A 13,346-nucleotide genomic window follows, 5' to 3' on the forward strand; every position below is an offset into this window, starting at 1 on the left:
AAATTCAAATATTGCTAATCAAGTTTTCAACACATATTCAGAGGAGAAAACTTCAAGACAACAAAGAATAGTACCTGCCAGCCCTAAATTTAAAAGGTTGCCTAAGTTTGTCCCAGGTAAAAATGTAGTTCAAGATTTCTACCTTGGAGAATTAAAGGAATCTGATGATGACCAAAAGATATTTGAATTTAAAGTGATAAAGCAATACAAAACAGAGCTAACGGTGGTTTTTAATTTAGTCTGTTGTGATGACCAAAGTATTTTTATCACTGGTTATCCAAGCCCTATACTTCATAAACTAAAATTAACAAATGACTCATTATGTGATTTGCACACTTTTAAGACAAACATAATTAACATGGCATTACTACCATCAGGTGACCTACTTCTATCTACAAGGGAATCAAACCTTACAATACTTTCCAGTAGTACCAGTAAAGTGAATCCAACAAAGTTCAGTGTAAATCCTTTAATAACCCTTGGTGTCCATGTAACAAGTGACCATAAGATCTTAGTGGGTGTAAGCGAGAACCAACCAAATGCCTTCCCTGTCAATGGTCCGAGACAAGTTATCATGATGAGTATGGATGGAGAAAAAGAAAAAGTGTATCACACTGACAACAAAGGGAAATTGATATTTAGTCTTCCCTACAAAATAACTACAGACAATGACAATAACATTTATATCATTAATGTTCTAGATGAAGAAGGAAGAGGTAGGATAGTGGCATTAGATAAGACAAACAGAGTGAGATGGATATACACTGGTAATCCAGATATAAACAAGAAACAAACTTTGAAACCTCAAGATTTGGTGGCTTCGAAATCTGACAACATTATAGTTACAGACTATATACATCACATGATTCATATCCTCAATACTTCAGGACAGTGCATTCATTACATTAACACTAAGGATCAGTTAGGTATCCATATTCCAGTCTCTTTAGACATAGACAGTACAGGCACACTGTACATAGGCTGTAGTCCATATAAACGTGAATCCAACGAAGCCAAAATATATACTGTTTCTGGATTCTGATTAACTGATTTTAATTACTTCCATAGTCTGTACTGATATAATTCTTCTTTTCTTGTTTTTAAGAAAATAAATTGTATTTCAAATTCATAACTTAATTGCATGAATTTGAAAAGACTTGTATTTTGAACAACAATAAAACTGACTATAAATTATATTTATTGCTCCTTTTATTTTTGTAAAAATGTACTTTAGAAGTTGCTACACACAACAAGAGTGCACATCCTGAAATTTCTTGACTGCTTGTTTTTTTAATCAAAACTGAATACAATGTAATAACATTACGATGAGATCATGGTAAAAAAAACTTTCAAAAGGAATTTTGAGTTTAGTATGGCGTTCATTATCACTGAACTAGTATATATTTGTTTAGGGGCCAGCTGAAGGACGCCTCCCGGTGTGGAATTTTCTCGCTACATTGAAGACCTGTTGGTGACCTTCTGCTGTTGTTTTTTCTATGGTCGGGTTGTTGTCTCTTTGACACATTCCCCATTTCCATTCTCAATTTACACCAAATTCCGTATTTTTGGTCTGAATGACCTTTTGTAGACTGCTGAACCAAGATCATATTGACTCCCACCTAACAACTGTTGGGGTCAATTTGTAAACTAGGGTCCACTCTACATGCCGGCTACAGCTGGATACCTTTACAAGCATCCCTGGGTCAAGAGAAAGGAAGAAAAATCGTCAAAATTGCTGCTTTTTGCACCTGATGACCAACTTTGAGGCAAATTCCAGCCCACCCACCCCCACCTCCTCACGCTGACACCCCACCCCGTGATCACCTATATTAGATTTAAAGGCATCAATATGCCACAGCAACAGGGCTAAGCTCATTTGCATATAATTTGCATATTTTTGCGAATAAACGAAAATTATACATTTTCTGAAAACAATTCAGCATGGTAAGGGTTAACTTTTACTCTGTAGCTAAAATAGATCAACATTTCAGAGCACAGGGAAAGGCCCAATCAATGATTTCTACATTGATTTGTAAAATAAGAGATTCTAAAACATGGTCAATAAGTGCTTTTCTAAATGCCATAAATTCTGAATAATCCCTTGACATTATTTCAAATAGACAGACAAAATATTACAGTCATTCCTTATAATTTAATTCTAAATTCCATTCAAACCGGAGTAAATCATGAAAAAAACTTTGATGACGTCACGTTCAAATGACATTTTTTTTCTATGAGCTGATAAACAAAACACTGTCAGCCAATCAGAAGACATGTTACAACGGAAATTAAATTATATCATTATATTAAAAAGAAAGATATGGTATGATTGACAATTAAACAAGACACCAAAATGACACAGAAATTAACAGCTATAGCTATAGTCACAGTATGGCAAGTTCCTGCAAAGATTGGCCTGGGTTACCTTTACATGTACAAGCATCAAATTGTGAAGTATAAACATCTTAGGTTTTCAGGAGCTAACCTTTTGGTTAATATTCAATGACAATATGCTGCAATATCAGGTATGTGAAAGGTAAATAAAGCAGCACCATTCATACATGTAATAAGCTTGAAAACTTTGGCATCTTCCGACCAACAATCAAATTTTGCAGCAGCCTCAAAATGAAGCTTGTACTCAAGCTAGTTAGTTGTACCAACATGGATTGATGGTTTGGTATACTGAAGACTAGCCTGATGACCTACTCCCAATTAAGCTACATTAGAAATTGTATGATCAAATGAACAATCATTGTTAACTTTTGGGCACATTATCTAAAATAGTCATACATCAATTTGTCACATGGTCTTTTATTTTGGTTATCTATGTACTCCTTGAAAGTGACTCAATCAGGTTTTTAAGTTTTCTTCTTTTTCATTAGCTATCTTGTAACTGACTTTCAAATTTACCCACATGGTCCCATAGGTATTCAAATTTCCGCTGAACTGGTTGACACTATTTGTAATGACCTCAACTTCCTAGTTTATGATAGTTTCTTTATACAACATCTGGTCTTTCACTTACAGGGTAGACACATGTCTATTTGTATATCCTCCAAACAGCATGAGAATCAAACTCCTTCAATATTATACAATTACTGTCTTTTGGTGAGGTAAATGTGTGGTTTTATTGACTTTTGAAAAACTGATATTCACTGAGGCCAACAGCCGAAGTGAATATCACTTTTTCAAAAGTCAATAAAACCACATATTTACCGAAACAAAAGACAGTAAATGTTTTATTCCATATTCCGAGAGAAATTAATGTAATGGGAAATATTTACCAAAACCAATTGTACATCAAACGTGTTTTTACCAAAATTATACACGTAAAAGCATGCAACGTTTTGAGCGGTGAATATCCTTTTTCCGCAGGTGAATATGCTTATTTATTCAAAATGCCATTCATATAGAAAAACCTACTAATATCTTATCAATATGGAATAAACCGTATAGTGGGTTATTTTTATGGAATGTAAATTTTTGCTTATTTTAACAGATAGAACAAAATCACCAAAATAAATTCCACCAATTTAAAAAAAAGTATATGCAAAGGATTTGATAAAAGTTTTGAACTGCCAATTTTTTCGTATATCTTATTTAATAAAAATTGTGAAATATTACACCCGCGAAAATAACCTGCTATACAGTAATAGAAAAACAAAGGATATGAGATATCCATTGATGACATAAAATCAGTAAATGCACAACAAAAAGCAAAGGAACAGTGCTTTTATTGCTGTTCTTCATCTTAAAGTCACAGCCAGGCCTTCAACAAGAAGCAAATAAAAACTCTCATCTCACTTCAAGTTTATTTTAAACATGTTTCTCTAATTCTATGGAAATTTATCCCTTTCGAACCCATTGTATAAAAAAATTTAATCAACGTGTGGTTGCTGGTGATCTCAAAAGATCATTGGATGATTTTCAGGGTCATGACCTTTTTGGATGGATGAACCAAAATATGATAACAGGTGTTAATGAAATTGACAACTTCGTGCAATGTGAAAGGCACTCGAAGGGGATTTTCGGTAAACAAAAAAAAGAAAATGTCTTTTTAATCATTAGAGAAACAGATTCTTACATAGTTACTCGTGGATTATCGGATTTATCCAATCTCGATAGTTAAATTATAAATTTTAAAGTACTCGCCGAGGCGGCTCGAACTTTAAAATTGATAATTTAACTATCTCGATTGGATAAATCCGATAATCCACTGGTATCAATGTAAGAATCTATATTTAACAAGTAGGTCATTGATGTTGATTCAAAATAAATATTCAGCTTCTAGTTTCTTCTATCAAGATATGGTTTATCAAATTTGTTCAAGGCAATGGTAGTGTAGCAGGCAGAAAAGGCTAAGTGACTGGTTTCATAATGGCCCAGAAACTCATTAACAATGACTTACTTAGAAATATTAGTTGTACAACAGATAAAAAGATTGCATTTAAGCTTTACAATTAAAATTATTTTTTCCATCTATACTTCCTTTAAATGTATTACTATATTTTATTATAGTATAAGTTCAATGAAAAAATGAAAACAATTGATGATGTGTTTTAAGGCTGAATAGCCCGCCTCAATTATTTAAAAACTATTTAAAAAAAATATATCCTAATAATTGATGTTTGAGGTTGAATTACATTGTCACAATAAGTATAGAACATAATACTGTGCTACACACATTTTTAAAAATCTTTTAATGCAATGAAATAATAACTAATAACATTTAAAATTACTTAACCCAGTGAACATGCATTGATGTTTTGGTAACTTTGATTTAAATTATAAGAAAAATGTACCCAAAATACTGAAATTTAGCTCGAAAAAGTTTGTACGCGTTATGACCTGAGATTTGATTCTTCAATGCAGGTCATGACCTGCATTTTTATCATCACAGGTTGACAGGTATGCAATTTATAATATATAAAACATCTCATACCCTACAAAGTACAAATTATTTACATAAATCCCACCAAAGCAGTTTGAAAATGAAAAAGAGGTTCTTATTCCCAGAGACCTTAGCTTGCTAACAATAATAACATACAATAACTATAAACGTATATGTAATGTTTATCTAATGTCTTTGTATACACAGGCTAACAGTTAATGACCAACATTGAGTGTTCACTGAGTAGCCCCAAAAAGTTGTATGTACAAACCTACAGACTACCCTCTTAACAAAAACACTAGTATCTCATGACCATCATTAACTGACAAAATCATTAAAAATTTACTTTGACAATGATCCATGAAAATGAGATCAAGGTCAAATGCAACCTCCCTGACAGCTACACCCTATAATCATTCCATATACAAAATACAGTTACTCTATTGCTTTTAGTACCTGAGAAATAGGCCAAAGTGCAAAAAGCTAAACATAGTTCATTGAACCCTGAAATAAAGGTCAAGGTCAGATGAAACAAGCCAGTCTGATATGTACATTTTACAATTTCTATACACAAAATAGAGTTGACCTATTACTTATAGTACCTGAGATACTGAGTTGACCACCAATGTTATACTTTCCTCACTGATCCATGAAATGAAGTTGAGGTCAGGGTGAACCCTGTCATTTGGATATTTAGACATTTCAAGGAACACATATACCAAATTTGGTTATTCTATTACTCATAATAAGTGAGAAATTCCTATGACAAAAAAAAAAAATCACTGAACAATGAAAATGAAGTCAAGGTCAGTGGACATATGACAAACAGAAACTTCTAAACATGAGGTTTTTGCATACAAAAGTATGCAGGATCCAGATCTTCTACCATATAAAATATAAAGATTTATACAAATAGTTTACACTGTTGTTCGCATCACTGCCGCCTCTGAGTTTATAAAAAAATTAAAGAAAATGAACAGGTTTTGATGTAAATGTAAATTGACCTACCTTCCTCCATCCTCCCCCTTTTCAATAGCCAACAATGCCTGTAAATCTGTCTCTTTAAGTTTAAACTCTAACAATTCTCTCATGGCATCTATGTTGTAAGGAATTCTTTCTATACATTTATGGAAAACCCACGATCTTTTCTTAATCTTACTCTGAAATAGAACAATAATTTTTCTTACATGAATTTCCAATAAACAAAATGTTTCATGTTGGATTTCGTTACTGATCACAGAAAAGAAGAAAAAGCCAGAAAACATATAACAAAAATGTTTACAAAAAAGAGAGGATCTCACATCTTAAAATGCTGTCCTGATCATAAAGTTCAACTCAATATTTTTTTCAGTTCCTTTCACATGGCTTTACAATGGCAGATATTTTAGCAAACCCCTTTAATACAGGAATAAACTAATAAATACCAAATATTTTTTTCTTTGGTTGTAGTATTCAACCACACAAGCTGTAGAACATTGGTTCCTGCAGTAGTGTACATTTGACCCTGGTTTCCAAATGTGTGTACATGCATTTTTATATTTCCTTGTTTTAGTTAGTGATCATCCTGTTGGAAAAAGAGGGACGAAAGACACCAAAGGGACAGTCAAACTCATAAATCTAAAACAAACTGACAACGCCATGGCTAAAAATGAAAAAGACAAACAGAAAAACAATAGTACACATGACACAACATGGAAAACTAAAGAATAAACAACACGAACCCCACCAAAAATTAGGGGTGATCTCAGGTGCTCCGGAAGGGTAAGCAGATCCTGCTCCACATGCGGCACCCGTCGTGTTGCTTATGTGATTACAAATCCGGTAAATAGTCTAATTCGGTAGGTCAAATTCATGAAAGGGAAGGGGAATGTAGTTACGACGTAAGGAAGCTGCACTGTCCAAGAGTTGATTTCAGAAAAATACTTTCAACTCAAATTGGTCTTCAGTCATGAATAAACAGTATACCTACGATACCTACGATCAATCTTAATTGTAAGTTTCTTTGAGAAATCGACTCCAGGTTTTACATTGTGTGTTTTCTTAAGCAACTTGGTGTCTAGAAATTCAAAAAAAGGTTTGTGTGCACAAAAACGGGTTTTAACCCCAACACATTTTGTATGTAAACCAGACCAGGTTATCTGGACCATGTGTTGTTTCTTGTTGATGTTTGATTTTGTTTCTTTCTAGAGGAGTCAGTTGGTGGACTAGGCATATTTTTTTTTGTACTGTCCAATATTGTTGATAACTTTTGTTATCCTTTAAAATCTATTATTCATAAAATAATTGAATATATCCTTTAAAATCTATTATTCATAAAATAAATGAATGTATTCTTTAAAATCTATTATTCATAAAATAATTGAATGTATCCTTTAAAATCTATTATTCATAAAATAATTGAATGTATCCTTTAAAATCTATTATTCATAAAATAATTGAATGTATCCTTTAAAATCTATTATTCATAAAATAATTGAATGTATCCTTTAAAATCTATTATTCATAAAATAATTAAATGTATCCTTTAAAATCAATCATTCATAAAATAATTGAATGTATCCTTTAAAATCTATTATTCATAACATAATTGAATATATCCTTTAAAATCTATTATTCATAAAATAATTGAATGTATCTTTTAAAATCTATTATTCATAAAATAATTGAATGTATCCTTTAAAATCTATTATTCATAAAATAATTGAATGTATCCTTTAAAATCTATTATTCATAAAATAATTGAATGTATCCTTTAAAATCTATTATTCATAAAATAATTGAATGTATCCTTTAAAATCTATTATTCATAAAATAATTGAATGTATCCTTTAAAATCTATTATTCATAAAATATTTGAATGTATCCTTTAAAATCTTTTATTCATAAAATAATTGAATGTATCCTTTAAAATCTATTATTCATAAAATAATTGAATGTATCCTTTAAAATCTATTATTCATAAAATAATTGAATGTATCCTTTAAAATCTATTATTCATAAAATGATTGAATGTATCCTTTAAAATCTATTATTCATAAAATAATTGAATGTATCCTTTAAAATCTATTATTCATAAAATAATTTCTGTTATCCTTTAAAATCTATTATTCATAAAATGATTGAATGTTCTCACCAAATAATCTTGAATAGATGCAATAGATACATCAGATTTTTCCATTGTCTCTGGTATACTCTATCTGTATCTAGACCGTAAGCTTTAGCCAGCTCTAATGCCTCTCCATACTCTTCATGGTCAATCTGAAAATAATAATTTGATGTGTAACTAAAAGAATACATCTTCATGCAGCAAAAATATAACTACAAGTAAATATTCATAAACATTTTTTGAGGAAAAGCAACAATAGAAAGTTTAGACTAACTGAAAATATGAAAGTTTTTTTTTAATTGCCAGCCAAAACAATTGAACAAAACAACAGTGTTAATGGGGGATAAAAGGGGGCTGTTAATCCATTGCAATCAATAAGTCAAAAGAGGAATAGAATTGGTCTTCTTTCATATATGTATCCTTGATAAGAATTTTGACAATACGTATACATTGTATCGACTGACCCCATTAATTAGGATTAGTTGCATGAATTGGTCATATTCACATTTTTTTTATACAAGTTTTTTCTTTGATTATAAAATTTCAAACCTACAATATGTTTCATAGGGATCTTGTAAACAGAGATATCAATATTACAATGCAATGAACACAGATATATATATCTTCAACTGGGGTTTTGTCTGTAATCCGATCTTTACTACATTTATATGATTAATTTTGATGTCAATTTTCATTCACCTTTCTAGTATACAATTCTTCTGGTGTCGTTGATTTGAGACACACAAGTCTGTATGTTCTGTTAATTATTCTGAAATAAATAATGAAAAATGACAAAAATGTAATTGTTAAAAAATTATCTGTACATCTAACCTATTACAAAAATACACCAGTTATATCTGAACTCATAAATAGATAACTGTTCCTCCTTAGCATTTGTATCCTTGCTATGACTATTAAGTTTTATCAACCATTTTTGCAATAACTTAATTATGCTACTTTGAATTAATTTTTAGTTTTCAAAATACTTTTGTTTGTGCCATAATATATATTGATGATGTTAACACTTTATTTCTGATTTCTGAACATCTTTTAATCCTACTTTGGTCTTTTTCTTGGTGGTTGAAATCTTTCCATGTCTGTAACATAATAAAGGACATCTTTTGTTAGTTTGGTTGTCTTGGAAACAAAAGAAGTTTCTTCATCATCACTGTCTTCAAATTCTTCTTCAGTTGTATCACCAAGTCTTCTTTTCTGAGGGAACACACATTCAACCTTCAAGGAAAAAATTGTACCTTTATTATCTGAATTGCATATAGACTTAATTTCAGATAGTGAAAAAAAAGAAAAATTGTTTCTTCTTTCGAGAAAAATCTTAAACTAGAATACACCTTATCGCTATTACCGATTGACCCAAGAATCTGTCAAACTTCCCATTCCATACAACAATCACCTTTTCATTGTGGCGTCATATATTTTGTATGACATCAAAATTTTACAGGAACCTTTGTGATGTCCAGTAATGGCAGACAAATAGGGATAAGGTGTATATGTGTCAGTAAAAAAATAATGCCAAGCTTGAACGTTCATAATTTCAGGCTAAGTGAGCAAAATTAACAAAAATTGGTATAAAAATAAATGCAGTGTACAACTAAAGTAAATGTGTCAACTTTACCTCTAATCCTAGAAATCCATCATGATGAACCCCAATCACACGGGATGATGGTTCAAACCATTCCGGAGATGTTCCTAGTAAATTCTTCAAAGTCTTTGTTGATGAAACTGTCACTGCACCAGTACAACGAGACAGAATAAGTGACTAAAACAAGAATAAACCTTAGCATAGGATGTGAAAACAATATAACCCTATTCCTTTTTCATATCAACTACCTGAATATAATTAATTTTGCTTCATTTTCCTTTCCTGTAACTACCATGGGCTTGTTTAACAACCTTGATCGGTTTTAAAGATCTTCCACTGTCTAAACCTTTCTAAGCCGGCTAGGATTTAATATTGAGTGAATATAGTTTTTTTTTATACAATAGGCATTTGTTTTTTGCAGTTACTTATCAACTAACATAGATTTATTGAAATAATTCAAAGAATTAAATGTAGAAAAAAAATTACAGTTACTACAGACCTTAAACAAAATGTCATATTAATGTTAAAAACATTTTTAATTACAATTACAAGAAACATAAGATCTATTTTGTGCCAAAGTGGGAAACTTTAGCATGTAAAAACTGGGTATATTTACCTTACTATTGATAGTTAACATACAATATAGTAAAATATTATTTCTATCGATCATCGCGGTGGGAAGTCGTCAAGAACACAGTATTATTTTATTTAGGGGGTTCACTCGATAGACGCAAATTTTTATTAGTCTTAACTTCCAGGTTAATCGCGCAAATTTATTTAATAATTGATTTTTACTTTCTTTTTTTACTTTACACCGAGCTCATGAGGGTCTTATATCTGATCTTATTGCTGTGTCCACAATTGTTATTCTACGTATTTCACCTGTATCGGTGTGGACAATTCCATGTTTATATCACATGACATTTCCGCGGGAATTTCTTCTATTGGGACTGTATGAATGCATGTAAATTTGGATTAATGCATATGTATTGTGAAATATATTGTTCTTTGTGTATATATTTTTGATGAATTGATGATCACATTTTCTACAACATAGTTAGATGTCAGGGTTGTACACATTTAGTTACTCTAGTCTATATTCAAAACTGAAGCCAGTAACTGGTGAAGGGATACGTACATGTGCTGCATAATCCCATCATTTCAGGGACATTTCAACCAAAAAAAATCTATTGAATATTTTATCAGCTGACATATCTATTGTTATATCATCTAAAGTCAGTCATACCAACTGACAAAATCAGCGGAAAACGTGTATTCGTGAATTTTATGTCTTTCCATTGCTATGGAGATCTATGGACGATTCTTTATAACATTGTATTTTTAGGGGTTGTTTATATTTTGAGTCGTATGATAAACGTATGTTGGACGATTACATATATAACATTGTATTTTTGGGGTTGTTTACATTTTGAGTCGTGTGATAAATGTATGTTGGACGATTACATATAACATTTTATTTTAGCTGGTTGTTAACATTTTGAGTTGTATGATAAACGTATGTTTGTATGGGGGTCAGACCCATAATCCGACAGTTCTTTAATCCGACAGACGGATAGTCCGACAGTCCTATAATCCGACAGCCCGATAGTCCGACGCGCAGTCACTTGACTCTGACAAGCATGCCTATCATCATCTTCTTGAATAGCTGTATTGAAAAAATAACCAATTCCTGTAAATAAAGGTAGAAAAATAACTACAAGTTAGTATACATGTTTTTATTATCTTTCAGAGCTAAAGAAACACACTTGTGACAGTAATGTAATGAGTTATAAAGTATGTCGTGCTTTACGGCGTATGGGACATTGTAACAAAATGTTTGTCAAGGTCAAATGTTGCAAAACCTGTGAAGAAAGAAAATGGAGAGAAAATCGTCCAAAAGGTGACCTAGAGAGATGATACCGGTGAACTTTTATTTATCCATCGTAAAAAGGCAAAGTTACAGTTAGGGGATTGTATTGGTTTTTATAGTGATGTATCATGAACTGTGAGGAAAGTTTTAGCTCTTGTAGAGAGTAAATCATAGAAATGTTTGCTTAATAATGTAAGCCATTTATACTCTTTTAAAGAAGCGGGCTTGTTTACTGCAAGTTCATTGTATGGCAAATTATTTGTCAAGGTGTATTTTTCTTCTGATGAAAAGATGTAAAATTGTCATGGTGATATTGCTTGTTTGATATGAAAAGTTATATTGGAATAGGGTGGATAAGTTGGGCATTAGTAATAAGTATGATACTGTTGAATACCAGTACAAAAATCAAGTTATTTGAATAAAAAACAAAAGTGATAATTCCATTTTCTACATCCAACAAATATTTATATGTAAATAAATATCATTTAAGCATATTTTAAAATTACGGTAACCATATTTATATAATCATTACATATTTTCATTTGTTCAAAAATTTATTATGAAATAAAAGTGATGAAATAATTTAGAATGAAAGTGTGTCTTAATCACAAACCTTCTTATGTATTAAACAAAATTATATTATAACCATAAAATGACGAAGGCATGTTCAGCTGGCTCTAATATATTAATTCTTTTGAAACATTAAGTCATTGCTGGTGATTATAAATAAGGTTTATCCTCAGAGCATGGAATTCTGAGGAAAATGTGTGTTTTGACAAAAACAATTTCCTTTTAGGGATAGCATTATTCAACATAATACAGTTATATATGCCCATTGCAAAAGGTATCCCAAATAGAGCAAGAATTGGTTAACCTTTTTCAGCACCATTTTTACCTTTTTTAAGAAGAGTGTCATCTTGTTTCATTAAAAGTTTTTTGCGGACTTTGTAAGTCCGATGGTCTTGGTCACGTTGTGTAAATCATTGAAATCATTAATTGTCCTATATTATAAAACAAAAGTTGTGACATAAAAGCAAAAGTATGACCTTTTGCACCTCTTTGAAAGTAGTGAGAGAGTCTGTAAATGAAGTAGTACATATGTGGTTTATAGATTGCAATGCAATTTTGTTGAAGAGTGTTGCAGGTTGATTTTTTTAATTCAATTGGAAGGTATTTTTCAATTAGTCATTTGGTTTATTCCAGATGAGTATTATCTTTAGGAATTCAAAGAATTAACACCAAAACACATCATATTGGAAAATGTTTGTCTTATTATTTGCTTCTTATTATTTGTTATAAGTGATTGTTATTGGCAACCGAAATTAAATAGGCCAGTTTAATAAGATATTTGTGTAGACAGTCAATGCATGAATTGGTATGAATTATAACAGGTGCATTATCATCATCACTGTGCATGTACATTTTCTTGAAAGTTTTAAAAATAAAATGAGGATATTATATATATTCTAATCCTGTTTGAAATACAACAGTATTTTGAATCACATACCACTCCATTTTTTTAGAAAGTATCTCATGTATTTCAAAATTCATTGGTTGCGTCATTCCTATTTATAACCCTATATTTGTCATAATATATTTACATGTTTTTTGGTACATTTATACCTCATGTTAACATACTAGACTCATTATTTTATACAAGCTTTTAAGTCAGTGATATGTATCATGTTGTATGCTTCCAAGTGTTCCGTCTTATAAAAAATGAAATAAAAATTTTAATTTATTGATTTTTTTTTCTTTCTTGCTTTTTACATTCTAACACCTCAATCATGAAAAGAAATTTCTTTTGAGAAATTTAAATAATGCTTGTAAAACTTACTGAAGCAATTATGATGCAGATGCATTAAAATAAATTGTACAC

At 30.8% G+C, this 13,346-nt stretch overlaps 1 protein-coding gene across 1 annotated transcript in view; it reads right to left on the minus strand.

Annotated features, from left to right (window-relative positions):
- Nucleotides 1-8,766, minus strand: part of LOC134715756 (NBAS subunit of NRZ tethering complex-like) — a 51,309-nt gene extending 42,543 nt beyond the window's left edge. The window contains exons 1-3 of the mRNA XM_063578171.1: nucleotides 8,697-8,766; nucleotides 8,025-8,149; nucleotides 5,900-6,051 (exon numbers count right to left, since the gene is read on the minus strand). Coding sequence (XP_063434241.1) covers nucleotides 5,900-6,051; nucleotides 8,025-8,069 — 197 coding nt within the window. The 5' untranslated portion in view covers nucleotides 8,070-8,149; nucleotides 8,697-8,766. The remainder of the gene's footprint in view (nucleotides 1-5,899; nucleotides 6,052-8,024; nucleotides 8,150-8,696) is intronic.
- Nucleotides 8,767-13,346: the final 4,580 nt, after the last annotated feature.

This window comes from Mytilus trossulus, chromosome 4, assembly GCF_036588685.1.
Source record: "Mytilus trossulus isolate FHL-02 chromosome 4, PNRI_Mtr1.1.1.hap1, whole genome shotgun sequence".
Classification (NCBI taxonomy): domain Eukaryota; kingdom Metazoa; phylum Mollusca; class Bivalvia; order Mytilida; family Mytilidae; genus Mytilus; species Mytilus trossulus.